The 16,465-nt window shown below is 39.9% G+C and overlaps 1 protein-coding gene and 1 long non-coding RNA gene across 4 annotated transcripts in view; one reads left to right on the forward strand and one right to left on the reverse strand.

Annotated features, from left to right (window-relative positions):
- The window catches only part of LOC116451573, a 28,352-nt gene extending 27,999 nt beyond the window's left edge, over positions 1–353 (reverse strand). For 2 of the 3 annotated variants that reach the window (XR_004243234.1, XR_004243232.1), the window contains exon 1: positions 270–348. This is a non-coding gene — a long non-coding RNA (uncharacterized LOC116451573). Of the gene's footprint in view, positions 1–269 lie in introns of all 3 variants that reach the window. The other variant, XR_004243233.1, reaches the window with a different exon arrangement.
- NPBWR1 (neuropeptides B and W receptor 1) lies at positions 330–2,329 on the forward strand. Its single transcript, XM_032125168.1, has 2 exons — positions 330–415; positions 850–2,329. Exon 2 carries the CDS (start codon positions 894–896, stop codon positions 1,875–1,877), a length of 984 nt encoding a protein of 327 aa, XP_031981059.1. The 5' UTR covers positions 330–415; positions 850–893; the 3' UTR covers positions 1,878–2,329.
- Positions 2,330–16,465: the final 14,136 nt, after the last annotated feature.

A 16,465-nucleotide genomic window follows, 5' to 3' on the forward strand; every position in this document is an offset into this window, starting at 1 on the left:
CTTCCTCTCGTTCGTGTTGCTAGAGCCTGATGTACATCACGCTGCCCACGCCCCGCGCCGGGACGGTCCCAGGGCCAGGCAGGCGCTGAGCACTGAGGTCTCAGAGACAGCGAGACCAGCAGATGCCACCTACAGCTGGGATTTTTCTCCCCATTGCTGCACTGCCAGACCTCGGGAAGAGATGTGACTTCCGGTAAACAAACGCACAAGTCTCTTTCCAGCGCCCTAGCTTCCGACTTTTAAACCATCCTCTCTGCTGTTCGCGTTACCTGTCTCTTGCTGCCCAGATCGAGACGGACACGGCTGTAACTCTCAGGATCGAGCAAAGAGGGGCACCGGCACATCCGTCCTGCACGGACCCAGCACCGCATCCCGCCGCTCAGGGAGCCGCACCGCCGCAGCCAGGCTGAAACAGGTCAGTGCATCCTTGCTCCACTTTCAAAGTGCTCTGTGCAGTCGGGAACGGGGTGGGTTTTGCTTTTTGGGGAGCATACCGAGGACACCGGCTCCCCCAGAGGGCAGGACTCCTGCCATGGGCGCCCCGAGGTCGGCGTGGAAGGCGACCGGGTCGGACCTCTGGGCTCCCAGGCGAGCGCTGTCACCCTGCGATGGTCGGTCACTTCGGAGGAACCCGAGGCTGAGCACTGACCCTGCACGGCACTCACCTGTGTGGGAGGAGGGAAGGGGCAGCCTCTGGGTCACTTGGCTACTGGATAAGCCCTTGGTAATCTTCCTTTGCTCCCAACAGGGTGGTGGTGGGCAGTTTATGTGAGATTTTGGCTTTTGGATGTGCCAGAGGAGACAGCCTTGCAAAGAGCAGAGGTCTCACCTATTTTTCACCACTTCCAGGTCATCCTCACCACCACTGATCCTAGCCATCCTCTCCTGTAGCCATGGAGAGTTCCTCCCTCCCTGAAATCAATTCCTCATGTGCAGACTGCACTGGGAGAGGACATAGGGGCCTGAATATGTCCACTCCTCCACTTAGCCCCAGGTACTACATCATGGTGCCTGTCATCTGCTCAGTCATCTGTGCTGTGGGACTGACAGGCAACACTGCTGTCATCTATGTAATCCTCAAAGCACCAAAGATGAAAACGGTAACCAACATCTTCATCCTCAACCTGGCCATTGCTGATGAGCTCTTTACCTTGGTGCTGCCCATCAACATTGCTGACTACCTGCTCCTGCAGTGGCCCTTCGGAGAGTTCGTGTGCAAGCTCATCATCTCCATAGACCAATACAACACCTTCTCCAGCATCTACTTCCTCACTGTCATGAGCATTGACCGCTACCTCGTTGTGGTGGCCACCACCAAGTCCAGGAAGATGTCCTACCGCACCTACCGAGCAGCCAAAATTGTGAGCCTCTGCGTCTGGTCCTTTGTCACTGTCATCATCCTGCCCTTTACTGTCTTTGCTAAGATACACAAGGAGCAGGGGCGCTCCCACTGCGTCTTCGTGTTCCCCCACCCCGAGAGTGTCTGGTGGAAAGGCAGTCGGATCTACACCCTTTTTCTAGGCTTTGTCATCCCAGTGTCCACCATCTGCACCCTCTACACCACTATGCTCTGCAGACTGAGACATCTGCAGCTCCACTGCAATGCAAAAGCCCTGGACAAAGCCAAAAAAAAGGTGACAGTGATGGTGGTTGTTATCCTGGCTGTGTGCCTGTTCTGCTGGATGCCCTTTCACCTTAGTGCGGTGGTGGCCCTCATCATGGACATCCCACAAACTCCACTCATCATTGAGATTTCCTACTTCATCACCAGCCTAAGCTATGCCAACAGCTGCTTTAACCCTTTCCTGTATGCCTTTCTGGATGACAGTTTCCGGAGGAACTTTCGCAAACTGATAGATTGCAGATCCGCCTCATAAAGCCAGCCCAACCCTCTGCCCTGTCCTGTGTCCCTCCTAGAGTCACCTGCTTCTCCTGGGTGACTCCAGTCTAGAGAGTGCTTTCTCTCCAGTCTCCTTGTGATGGCCCACAGGGCTTCAGGTTGTCTCACTACCTAAGACACGAATTGGGGCCTGGTGCGTCTTTCTCAATTGTCCTGCACTCATTTCCTTAGCACTGCTTTCCTTGCCCTGTGTTTTTGGTTGGTTGGTTACTTAGTTAGTTAGTTAGTTAGTTAGTTAATTAGTTAGTTAGTTGTTGGGTTTTTTACATTCCTTCTCTCTAATGTGCTTTCTGACCTAGGTTTGGAGCTGCCACAGGTCTCTTTTCCCTTTTTCAAGGCATTGTTTTGTGAACTCAAGACACGTGACTGTCTCAATCACTGGTGATTTGTAAAGCTCAATAAAAGTGTGTTACCAACTGTCCTGCTTAATGATTCCTCAGTCTCTTTCCGTACCTGCAGGACCTGCTTACCCAAAGTCTTGCAAACTTAGCAATATTGAAAAGGCACAACTCCAAAGGATAAGGAATAAACCAAGGTATTGAGCTCATTACGTTTTACAGGGGACTAAGATAAGGTAGTCAAAATCCATGATAACATGTAACAGAGCTATCAGTCTGGATTTAAGGAAAAAAGAGCAAGTCCTCCCTAATGAATAAAATACACAGGTGTGGGTTTGGAGCCACTTGCTGCAGAAAATAGCTTAACAGTGCACTTGGTCATAGTTTGCAAAAAAATGCAGCTTTTGTTTATATCAGAAGTGGTGAATACTTTATCATTTGTCATGTGTTTATGGGCTATTGCACTTACAGATATTTAGTTTGTGGTCCTAGAAAACAGAATCAGAGGGTATCTTCAGAACCAGTTACCTTTTGTTTGAAAAGATCCTTCTGAAACATGGAGAATATCCTGACTTCTTCCCTTAGAAATCACAAATAACTTGCAGTGGTTAGGCTACTTTTAAACTATCCCTCACATACTTGTATTCCACTTTTTGGTAAGATTTATTAATATTTTTCTTAAGAAGGAGAAGTGAAAAAAAAAATATAAAAAAATACCCAAAAGAAGGTTTAATTTTACCTGAAGCAGGAGAGAGAGGGTGAAAGTTTCACTAGAATTCATATGTCCAAACACTGCATGAGGAGGTTTTTTCCTCCTGTCTCATCTCCTCTTTTAGTCCTCTAAGGAAATCTACAAAAATGTTGAGGACTGAGAAATATCTGCAATCACTTAACATTTCTCTTCTTAGAGGTGTTCACTGCACTTCCTGCAGCAGATGCTAAATCAAAGTAGCACAATTTTTTACATATTTTCACCTCCTCTGAAAACAGAGAGATAGGGAATGTGGCTAAGGAATTGCATTTCCACTTACACAGGAGGGCATGATGGTTTTCAGGAGGTGCATAAGGATTTGTATGGCACTTGCTCAAGTTTGCAGGTTGCTCCTGGGAGACCTTGCACCAGGTCCTTTCCCACTGCTGCAGTTTAAAGATCTGCCATAAGCATGGAAAGTTTCCTTTGTGAAATCCTTCCACAGAAACTCCAAATAAAAATTTTACTTGCAGATTATAGCAATTATGCACCCTGATACTTTATAATAACATATAACTGGGTTGACACTTAAATAATTTCTCCTTATAAGACATTGATAATCCCTGGGACAGTCAATGCTAAGTTCAACACCCAGGCTAGCTTTTATGGAAATGGAAGGACTCCTTTCAGGAATTACAGTGTTGTTCTGTTTCATTGGAGGGTGGATGATTTGACTTCCATCACACACAGAAGCTGGCCTTTGGAAGAGCAAGCCCAAAAGGTGTGGAGCACCCATTTCCACGCTGCAGAGAAAAAAATGTGCTTCGAGAACCAGTGTCCCACACTTTATCTTTCTGCCTGAAACAAAGCGTAATTAAGTTTTCCCACCAGCTGCCTGGTGGTCAGTCACTTGCCATGGAGAAAGAATTTAGTCTTTATGGGCCAAGTAGCAAAATCTCTCTTTGTTTAGGCTGCTGCTACACACACCACCTCTCTTTTATTCTTCAGTCATCATGTCCACAACAACATTATTTGCTTAAAGACTGCATGCAGTTTAAAAAGTAAGCATCTTTATTCTCCGAAAAGACATTTGCAGCACCGTTGTGCCCTCTTTGGTGGTGGTCCTTCCCTGGAAACTGATGAATGCCAGTGAAATAAAATTCTCTGTCAAACAGTGACCATAGTGGCACAGATTTGAACATTGTTTGTGATAGTGACCACCTAAGTGCTTTGGTCATGCTGCTATGCAGTTACATTTGTCTCATCACCTGTCAGGGCTTCTTTTTACCCCAGAAATATTACTGAAACTTTGGTAGCTTTGTTGTGCTTCTGAAAAACCTACTCTGTTCCTATACATCAAACACATCTCTGAGATGCCGACTGATAGTTACAATAAGTTATAAGAACAGTCAGGTTTGTATTCCATTTTTATCTAGCTTTGAATATCAAAATTGTAACTGTTCCTGAAAAATATAATCTGGTTCAAGTTTTTAAATAAATAAACAACTTTCTAGTCTAGATCAGTGTGGAGAGGGTTCTTTAAAATCTTTGTATTTCTCAGGAAATGGGAAAGCATTTTAAAGTATGCCTTTTCTCTTAGCCAATGTTTCATTTCATTGTCTTCCCCATGCTTATTTTTTGTTTTCCTAAAGGGAAAATATGAGAAGAATTATCTATTTCCAAATTTCACTTCAAAGTAACTTGGATTGCTTGTCTTTTTTCTAGTAGAATCATAAAAATGCAAACAGAATACCACCTGTTGTAAGCACAATCCTTCCCTAAATTCCTTCTCATTCTGAAGCCACATCTTACCTATTTTCACAGTAGGGTGAACATCTGAGAAGAATTCACTGTTTCTCCAAATGCTGGAGTTTTCCCAGGGTTGTTGGTCACAGAGCAGACTGAGGCTTGAGCAATGCCCAGCTCTGACAGGGGTGTTCAGCTCAGTCTCCTGCACTGGGCAGCCCCCACCTTGCACAGCTGTGCTGTCTGCAGTGTCTGTGACGTGTCTGGGAGCCTATCCCACTGTAGGAATTGCAGAGGAAGTTGAGTCTGGAGAGCCTGAGGAGGGTCCTGAGTGCTAAGTAAGGCCTCCTGGCACCTTGCAGAGCTTCAATATGAAAACACAATACTTAGTTCTTGCTTTAGCATATGCCTGTTTTGTTTGGGAGACAGAACATTCTGGCAGAGCCTAAATGTGACCCAAACCAATACTCAGCAGGAGAGGTTCAATTTTCAATCCTGCTGGTCAGCAAGGATGGCTTGGTGTTGTATAGATGCTAAACTTTGGCTCCCAGAGCAGCAATAGATGATAATATAACAATAAATTTGCTCCCTTTAAGCATTTCTTTTTTCTTTTTTCTGGAGGAGGAGTTTTTGCTCCTGTTCAGCCCATGTTTAACCAGCAATAATGAAATTTAAGAGTGTCACATTGGGAGACAATAGAGTTGCTGTAAGGAAGTATTTTATATACATGGAAGTATTTTATATGTATGAAAATTATTAAAATAAAAATGAATTCATTTTTTCCACAGCATAACTATAACTTGCAACTGATATTGCAGATATTTGATACAGACTACCAGAGGGAAAGCAGAGAAAATAGAAAAACAGATTATATAAATAAATAGAATAGAATTAAATTTTCTGGCTACTTATGCCTTATCCTTTCCCTTGTTTATACTCCTCTGACTGGTGTTGAATTCAGCATTTTGAACTGTTGGCCACTGCCCAAAAGCATGCATCAAATTTTGTCTGTGAGGGGGATTTTTGGCGGGGAACAAGGTGTAAGGGGTAGGAAGGGTTGTATTCTCAGGACTGTGGTTGGTTAGAGCACAAGGAGAATACACCTGTATAATGCCTGATGCCTTGCTCTGCAGAAATCAGGGATGGGAAAACTTCTGGGACACAGAAGGGTCTGAGCCTTGGATAAACACAAAGGAGGACAACAGGTGTTTGCTGGTTTGATTGCAGTAAAGCCTCTTAAGTCAAGGCAGGAGAGAACAGTGTCATTTTTTTCTGTTTAAGTCAGTATTCAGCTTCCCACGTGCCAAAATAATGTGATTAAACAGAACCAGGCCTCCAGCTTGTGGCAGACTTGTCAGCACCAAATCTTTTCAATACCTTGACTTCTAAAAGACATGCACTGCTTCTCATGAACATCTCCCTGTAGTCTCTATATAGCAAGCTATAGAGACCCCGAGGGTAACCCTGTGTGTGACTGTCAAGCCCCCCTTCAACAAGGAACCTGAGTCCATGTGTCGCTTGGTGGCTCAGACACATCCTGGGAGCTCTAGTTAAAGACCTCTGGCAAACAGATATTCCTTCAGGACCATGAGTTTTCTATAAATTGTGTTTAAAAATCACCCTGCATACATTCCCAGCAACAGCAGAGTTGCCTGACTATTCCTGAGCCAGCTGCCCTAAACCCAAAGCTGATGTTGACCACCACTCCTACATTTCTGGTTCCAGAACGTTTCCAGTGCCTGCTCCTTTTAATCAATGAAAATGATCCTTTTTTCCTAATAAAATGCTTGTGAGCAAAATCTTCAACAGTTTTCTTGTACTTTGCCAAAATAAGTACTCCCATTTCTAAAGAAAATTAATACTCTATTTTTAGGTCTATTATTTTTAGTAATATTTTTGTCATAAGGACTTTATCTTAAATGAAGAATACACTAATTTTGCCTAGTTATGTTTGAGCAGATGGAGTTTCCCCCTATGAGTTCAGAAGTTCTGGAATTTTCAGGGCCTGGAAATAAAATAAACATTCCTTTTCCAGAGACTATTCCCATGAGGCCCAATTCAATGGCATGATATCCAAAAATTTTAAAAATAAAACATAATTAAATTAATTGCTAATTAATCAAAGAGAAAAAAGGATCTTCTATTCACCCAGTGCAGACAGCAGATGAAAGAGCAGTTTACAGGCTGGAATTTAACAGACCAACATTTAGTCTAACACCAACATTGTTGTCTAATGCACACAGCACAACATGCAGCTGGTAAAACCCCTGTATGTTCACATGTGCAAAGGAGGCAAGTTTGTATTAAAAGAGACTGTGGTTCTTTTTCTGGTAAGCAGCTTATATGAGCAGCCCAGTCATGACAGGGAAATATTTCTGTTCTTAACCCTGTCTGAGGGCTAATTGCTCACCAGTGTCAGTAAGGATCTTGCAGAAAAGCCCAACCCAGTTACAGTGGTCCCCAGCCCCTTCAGCTTGTTTGGCCTCTTTCTGCTTCAAAATAGTTCCCTTGTGGACAATAGAAAAATTTTCTTTCTCAATAGAGCAAGTTCTTTACGTTGTTTTGCCAATTTAAAGCATGATTGCAACACAAGGCAACCTCTTCTTCTGCTTTACAAAGTAAAAGAAAAATTAATTAAACTCTGCATAGGTTTTATGTATTTTCCATTTTCCCCATCTTTTTTCACTTTCATCTTTAGGAAGCATGAAGAAGAAGCACAAACCACCAACTTATTGCTCTCTGAAGGCACAAATGCTTCTAGAATCTTTTTTTACTTACAAAACCTTTATACCACCAGAGGGAGTACAAAGACAAATTATTCAGCAAATGCACTGAATGGAAACAAATTTCTGCTGTCATGCCTGACACTTAGCATGCATTTTTCTATGTAAGACATATTTTCCTCAAATTTTATTCAAATTTATTATTCTATGATAAACAGAACTATAACAAAATAGCTTTAATAAAGGTCAGGATTTTGTAGAGGAGTGATCCCAAAGCTGCTTGCCATTTTTCTGTTTCTTTGTAAGCATCCTCTTCCAGTATATAGTAAGAATTCTCACTAAGAATGATGTCTGGATGCAGCTGAGGACACAGCAGGTCCTCACGTTCCCACTCCCACTCAATCAGCCCCCCAGAGAGACTGGTTTGGGGGAGTGTTGGGCAGGTGTCACTGACATAAAGCAGAGCCTGTGTCAGCAGGCAGAGGCCAACTCTCCTCCACACCATTCCTCAAACCAGGGCAGCCCCAGCTGCCTCCGGGCAAGGATCTGTGTGTCTCTGTACTCTGCTTCACCCTATTTTCATTAGCTGGAATTTTTTTCCCCATTTGCCTTTTTGCTGTCCCTGGTTCCCATTATCCCCACACTGTATTTAATGTTTAGGACACTTCCCCTCCTTTCAGCTTTCAGCCCCGAGATGGCACTGGTTCTTCACTGACAAGCCATCACTGTTTTCCTAAACCAGAGTTAAAGACTAAAATAAAATGTTCCCGAGCACTAATTAGGACACTGTGTTAGAGGATAATAAAAATTAGCAAGGGGAAACAAAAATATACTGAATTTTTTATTGCCAAATATATATAAAATATCATGGATTCTTATACAATTTTTTTTTAAATGGAGATTAGTACTTTCTAACAAGTATTGGTTGAATAAAGTATGCCAAAAGCATAGGAGTAGTTTGGGTTAAACCTAGATTAAAACTCCTTTTTGCTCCTAGATTCAAATTTTCAGTTCAGACACTAGACAGATCAGTAAGGGAACAGATTCTCAACCAAAACTCTCAAGTCCTTAAACAAAACTGGGGATTTTCTTTAGAGAAAATATGTCCAAAATATTTTATTTTTTTAAGGCGTATATTAAGTAAAAGAAAATCTGTATGATTCTAATAAGGAGCAAGCAGCTTAATAATTTAAATATCTGGCAGAATTCTCAGGAGCTGTAAGTGCAATGGGCTTGGATACAGTTAGTGTGATTTTCATAAATAAATAGCTAACAGTGTAATGTGTCTTTATAGAATATTACAGGCTCAGGTGTTGCTACAGTTCCCTTCAATATTCCAGTGTATATTTATGTTTCTTATTGCATGGCAGTCATGCAACATGCCCGTGTGGCAGCAGATCCCTTTCCTGTGGGAGGAAATCTGGGCTACACCACCTGGCACCTGGTGGGTTAGCACTCCTCAGCTCTAGCTCTGAGGTGCTTTTCTTCTGCATTACATCCCTGCCTAATGAGGCCAACCTAAATTAGTAAGAAAATGTTAGAATAGTGGAGGTGCTGGTTGGTTGTTGTTATTTTCTGCTGATAATGTGGTTGCACTGAGATCCTAAGTAGTCTGGGTTGTCGTGGTAGACATTCACCCACCTATAGAAAATTAAGAGCTTCACAAGAGAATTTGCAACCTGACAGAGACAGACACTGTCTTAATTTTCTGGGGACACTGGTCTCCTGGAACACTGAGGGGACCATGAGCCTGCTTCCCTCCTTATGTCAGGAGAGACATGTATTTCCCAAGGTGTACTTTTCATTTCTGCATTAGATTCACCTTAAAACTGAACCTGAAAAATTGTGCATGGGCTTTTATGCCTCACTCCCTGAATCTGTGTTACAAAATGGATCTTCAGCTAAAGAAATAACAAGGTTGATTTCTGGTTGGCATAGTGACATAGCAGCAGTATGCTATATAAAACTACCATGTGATTTATATTAGGTACCTATGGAAGCTATTGTCTTCATATTTGATGGGCCTTAGAGTTTGGCATTTGTTCTCTGTGATGAGCTAAAGCTACTCAACTATCAGCAAGAGTTTGTGTGACAGATCATTGTTGGTTTGTGGTGCTGCAACATGTGATGAGAAATTTGGACAACAAAATATGTAAACTTATTATAAAGAGAGAAAGCACCTAGCTCTCATTTTTGGAGATACCTTGACCAGTTTGAAAAACCAAACCCAAAACCAAAAAAGCCCTGTCTTCTAAGGAGCACTGAAGTATTAAAAGGAAAAGATTCAAAAGATTATGGTAATCTTTCCCTTCTTCTAAAGTTTTGATACTTCTCTGATGTTCTTGTTCATTCACAGAGGCTATATGTGGTAAAGAGAATAATAAAATGCTAAACATCTCCTCAAAAACTGCTATTCCCAAAAAGCACAGAACAAACTTCAACTCCCTTGACAAACTTTTTCAGTGTGATAAAGAGTTCTGCTGACTCTTACTTAAACTCCTCTGAAATCAAAAACACATCAAGAAATGTCATCTAGATAAATTAATCCTGGTATAAATAACTTAGCACGCAATTAAATAAACCAAGTCAAACCAGAATATATGACAGGAGAATCAATGCAGAAATCACTCTAACAGGCCCTAGTGGAGTTAGCAAACATATTTTGAATTTTTCCCTGTGTCAGTTACAGGACTCTTATTCAAGGTTGATTAAATCTGAGATGGCCAGTCTCCATCCCTCTGTGACTAGGCAGTAAATGAGGTGGCTCTTGGTGGCTATACTACACGGTTAATTTTTTCCATGTTTTCAAGGACCATAACTACTGAGTCACAGTACTGTAGCCAGAAGCATTCAAGACGAAAAATAATATCCATTGTAAAATGCTGAAACAAATCCTCTATTTCAGAGTTACCATTCTGGATCAAACCAATGGTCTCTCATGACAATCAGTCTATTTTTAATGGATCCTATATTATGTTTCCTGATGTGGTGATGCACAGCTGTTTTCAAGGACATTATTACATAATGTGTGTGGGCAGGTGGCAAACATTGTTACCTGTCAGAATTAAATCTGGCAAGGCAGAAATAGAAACCTTTTACAATTCTTTTTATTATTTGTACAATGAGAGCATACAGTGGGCCAATAGGATTTTCCTGGGTTGGGCATTCTGCAAAACACTGACGAAAAGATTTTGGTCATAATAAAATTAAAACTAGTCTCTTTAAGGCAAAGAAATAAGTGGACAAAGGAAGAAGTTCTAAAGGGTAGGAAAAGCAAATTATGGATAAACTTAGATTTCTTTCCAAAACATGGTCTGAAATTTGAGAAGAAAAATAACAAAAGAGAAGACAGAAACTCTCTAGCAATCTACAAGAGGTGAGCAGATGACCCTACATACTGCATGTCAACAGGGCCCAATTCCATTCACCAGTCACATCTACTCAGGGAGGGAATGTTTTCCATCCACTCACCAGATTCAGAGGGCAAGGATAGGGAAATCCCTAAAGCAAGGATGAATACCTATTCTAGTTTATCAGAGCATGTGAAAGACAAATGGGGTTATATACAATGCCAGTATTCATCCAATATGTAACTTTATTATCAGCACCTACATGCTACATTAAATTAACTCTTCAGAATAACTCCACAGTTAGGACAGATCTCACGTACTGCTCTGGGGAAGTCCAGGTTCCACTGTTTTTTCTCAAATTCAGACCTTGCTCACTGAAGATGTTAAGTCAAGACTTTCTTTTCCTCCTCTGCCCTATCAGTCATCCCATCAATCTCTCTTTACAAGTTCACAGGTGCTCTGCAAAACTGATTTCTTCTACCTTTTCAGGGTCTTTAACATGTCCCTATCAGAGAGTCAGGCTTCACTGTGCATTTCCTCTTGTCTTCTGAACTGCCTCAATCAAGTTCATGCTACCACTACAATGGAATGAAGTAACATGTTCTTTATTGAAGTGTCAGCTGCTCTTCTGTTCCTCTCTTGTCTACTTTTAGGAGACTCCAGCATCCTCTGCACAATTCCTCCCACTGCTCCTGCAAGGGGAATTTGTCATTTATGGCGTGCTGCAAAAGCTTTTAGGAATTGCAATCCACCTGCTAAGAAGTTCACACCTGTCAGGGGCCATGATGAAAAGCAAAGCAAAGCAAGGCAGCAGCAATGTTACTTTTTAGAGGATGTAAAAAGAAAATGTGGCATAAATGAGTAACTGCTTCCTTTGTTGTTAAAAGGTGTTTGTACTCAGAAAAACATCTTGCAGCAATTTGTTAAAAGAGAATCTGACCCAAAGTTAGCTGATATTAATAGGAATGGGGAGAAGAATGGCTCTCAGATGCTTCCATGCTGGGGGTGCTGCACACTGTCTAAGGAACCCAATGCAATTCTCCGACAAGGGCTATGAACCTCCTTAATATGCAATGGTAAAATTACCAATGTTATACTTGCAATTATATGTATAAATCACTACTAAACACATAAATAAATGAAGCAATTTATGACATTAGATGAAGAAATTATGAACTTAACCATATAATTTCTGTTTTACAAAATTGCAGAGAAAAAAAAAAGAATGCTATGAACTAAAGATGTGGCTAAGCACTACAAGCTATAATACTAATATGTACAAGGAATCAAACAACCTAAATAATTTACTAAACTCATGAAAATCATACAAATCTTAATATTATAATTTCCAACCACTTTCCCAGCAATTTTATTGCAATGAATGGGTCCAAAAACTGTGTCTTCAATACTGTTCATAGTACATTATATATGTATTATAACATAGTATGTTAATTCAGTTGCTCCAAATTTAAATTACAGAGTTTTTTACTCCATTCTAATTTACTTTCTAACAGAAAATTTAACTGGGCAGTATTTTATTATTAAACAAAAAAATCTGATTGTCAGGTTTTGTGTTTCTATTGCATGTTGTATGTGTAGAACAGTAGCTACAATATGCTAAGTAGAAAACTACAGCTAAAAATGAATTTTCTACATATTTGGAACTCTGCTTACAAAAATTAAAAGTAATTGAAAATGCCTGAGAAATTTATGCAGTGTGTAATTACAAAGTGCTAGAAGTACGATTATAGACTTGCTAATAAGCTTTTCATTTCCTTCCCCCTTATTTTAAATATTGCTTCATCTTAGATGATTTATTTCTTTCTTTCATAACAAGAGAAGGCTTTCCAAAATGAGGATTTTTATAGAGCTTTGCTATTTTGCAAGGGAAAAAGTTTCCAGGAACTGTTTATATTCAGCAATAAGCTCTTACATAATAACATTATTTTAAATAAAGTTTATGTAAACCTCCTAGAGCACCTTGGTCCAATGAATAATAAATTAGAGCTGTTCAGTATACTCCACTTCTTGGAATCAAAAGTAGTTTGGATGGGAAAAAAATCACAACCAAACAAAATAACCACCAGGTCTTTGAAATTATACATGCCAACCTTGGCAACATTTATCTGGAAGCAGCTACTTCACCGCAGCCAGAGTAATGATGATTGCTCTTTCCATCACTAACCTTAAGATCAGGGGGAAAAAAATCAATTCTTCAGAGAAACAGGGAGTAACAGGAAAGAATTTGCTCTAGGAAGGATGGCATAGGCAAAAAGCAAGGAAAAACCCCAAAGAGGAGTCCTTAGTTCTGTCCTTTCTTGTTCTCTTTGAATAAATGGTGCATTGTTTAAGAAGTCTTAACTGCAAGGAAAGACATGCAGTTGAGGTGCTCTTTGCAGTCTCACTCAGTTGCCTGTCCAAAGGCTGCCTAGTCCTAACTCTGTAACAGTTTAAAGCAGAGAGGGCCTGCAGTAGGGATGGGCTTACGGAAAGCCTCCCTGAGGGTCCTCACCACCAAAACTGTGTTTATCTACCACAAAAGTAATGATTTCCTGGGCTGCAAATAGATGTTTCCCAATCTAGCCACAGCCTGATGTGTATCCAAGAGCTTTCTTGTTTTCACTGCAGCTTTCATGTCTGAATGTAGAAACTCAACAAATCTGCACTTATTAGGAAGTTACTTTAACAAAGTATTTCCAGTTGACTCTGACAAGGACTTTGTAAAAGCAAATTTGTTTTTTCTGACTGTTTGCCTACATGATAACAGAGATAAGAGAGCCATGTAGCACATCATGCCTTATCTGTTGTTTGTCACTAAAATAAGCATGAGGGGCAGCACCTGGTCTGAGCAGTAAGTTTGAACCACTAATGAATACAACAAAGACACCTTGCAGGGTCAGATTAATTTATCTGTGGAAAAGAAGTGCAAGAGTGAGCACAATATTTTCTCCACTTTGCAGGTGGTTTCACAAAGTAACAGCAGAAGCCAGGTCTTTTCAGAAGTCATATTGTAATTGAGGGCAACATAGACTTTGAAAAAGACTCACCTCAGTAAACTCCCTGCAACACTGTCTCCTGTCAGTTCATGCTGGTATCACACAAATACTCCTTTCCTCATCAAGAGTATGGCTTTGCCTTATAATGCACTTGTATGGTTTACTCCTTTCACAACAGCAGTGTATATATATTTAACAGCCTACTGAGTCATCTGTATCCAAAATAAACTAATTGTAATAAATTGGAATTTTCATTAAAATGAGGCAGGTATTGATATTGTGTGTATATATATATATATATATATATACACACACACACATTACTGCTTGTGTCTCCAAAGCAACGTCAGCTCAAAAGCCCTTTCAGGACACAATACTATGGTACTGCTAGGAACACATTAATATCTTTCTGCAAAGACCATCTGAACTCCCTAAAGTAAAATCTTTGCCATCTGAACCTAATCTTACACACCTTTCTATTTCCCATGAAAATCCTAGTCAGTGTATTGATTTTTTCCTTCTGCACAGATTAGGAACTTTTCAAATACGCTAAACTGGAGAAATAACACAAACAAAAAATAATTCTGAGAATTGATCTAACAGGTAATTTTTATTATTCCTCTTATGAGAGATAGCTACTCACATGATATTCTACTGAGGGGAGAATGAAGATATGCATGCCAAAAATCTAATGCAGAATATGTTCTAAAATTATAACTACTGTGAAGTGCATTTCAAAGCAGAAGTGTTGTTCAGTGTTGGGAAAACAGGAATAAATAAATAGAAAAGGTCTGTTAACATGCTTCGATTGAGGTCTCTCCAAATTTTGAGGTTGCTTTTGCCATCCTCTATCAACTAACTCCTCAGCGGAGAATTTTCCCTGACTGAAAACATGATGACCTGACCAGATTCTGGCAACCTGCTTTAGCTGAGCTGAAGATGGAAATGTCTTTAACTGTACTTTCTTGAAATACAAGCTGAAGAGTCATCTAGTTACCAAAAACCCCAAGCAAGAAAAATAGTCTTTGCACTGTCAGAAAGACATTTCAGGTCACATTATGGCTGTTATAGGTAGATTACTCACCCTTTATATCAAGATGTTCACCTTCAAGAGGAAATATTTTCTCGTTGAAGTTTCTAAGAGACAGCATTTTATCCAAGCAGATGGATGCTAGAAACAGTTTTCCTTTAGGAAAAAACTAATTCTTACTTATTTAAAATAAATACTATTCACATTCTAATGGTGTTTTGTATGATATAGGCATTATATATATTTTGTTTCACCCAGCTATATCATCCCACAGTTATGCAGGCCTATAGATTATGCCAGTAATCCTATCAATAGTTCTGTAACAATACAGTATTTCAATGAAAGAGAAGAGATTATCTAAACACATAAAATAATGTCCTTCTGAGGGATGTTTGCCAGGAGTTAAAACATCAATTTTTTGTATCTGTTACATTGATCTATAACACTTTAGCAAATGAATTTCACATGTACTCTATGACCTCTCATAGGCTTAAGAGAAAAAAAAACTTCTTTGAGCTGCTCTTCTACCTTTTAGAGTCTTCACTTTTTGATCTTATCTGAGTCCTTTTCAGTATCTCAGATAGCAGAAGTGTAAAATAATCTCTCCATACAGGCAAATCAGCATCAGGTTCTGAGAAATAATTTTTTAAACAGAGAATTCAAGCACTGAAGGGTTAATGGGGAATGCCATTTAATCAGTTCCTCAATAGTGTAAGTTCACAGCAGTTTCAAGAGGACAGTAGTATTTTTAAAGGCTCTTATCATACCAGATTCAAGCCATACATTTAGCTACGGTTACATATCCTCAAATTAATTTTACTGCACTACAGCTGGTATCAGCTTATCTTTGTAGCACAGGCAGTACCAGTGATGTTTTAGGACTAATATATAAAAAATAGTCTCTAGTTAAAGCTATTAATATCAACAAAGGTGCAGGCTACTTTGCATGTATAACCCACCCTGAAACATCAGTCTTGCAAACAAGGCAAATGGATAAAGACACAGTCACTTTCTCCACTCAGAGGAGTATTTTCAACTTGTTCATTCCATTGTGCCAATCATGTTTTACAAGGTACAAATGTAGAATTCCAAACCTCATGATTTCTTTTTTAAAAAAAGTACTAGGTCATTTGTAACCTCATGATGATCAATCAAAACTTCTTCATGACATAAAGAAACTAGCATTTCTCAAATTACCTCCAGGGAGGATTTTGTTTTCTTTTATCCTAGTTTGGTTTTCCAAATTAGAAAATCTCCCTCTTTTGAAAGTTTCAGTTGTGCATTTGGGTGATAGTTTCCACCTAAAAACTAGAAACTAAATCCATCAGATTTAAGTTCAAAATGAATAGCATTGGAACCCAGCTAGTGTGAGAAGGAGGGGAAAAAAATTACCCAAAATTTATATAGACAGGAAAGCTTGTATATCAGAACTGCCAAGTGATCCCTGTTTGAAATTGGTGCTCCTTCCTAAACGAGGAGGTGGACTGCAGTGGGGCAATTAGTTATCTAATTACTCATGGCAGTGTTGTGTACTCTTCTTTAAGGGGCCATGTTTCTGAATTCCTGCCTTTAACATGCGTTTTTTCCTTCAGTGACTAATCAGTATGGATAAAGTTGGACAGCAGAATTAAAATCATCCTTTTATCTGGCAAACATTTCCTGCTGTCTTGCTTGTGTACATTTGCAGTGCT

This window comes from Corvus moneduloides, chromosome 1, assembly GCF_009650955.1.
Source record: "Corvus moneduloides isolate bCorMon1 chromosome 1, bCorMon1.pri, whole genome shotgun sequence".
Classification (NCBI taxonomy): domain Eukaryota; kingdom Metazoa; phylum Chordata; class Aves; order Passeriformes; family Corvidae; genus Corvus; species Corvus moneduloides.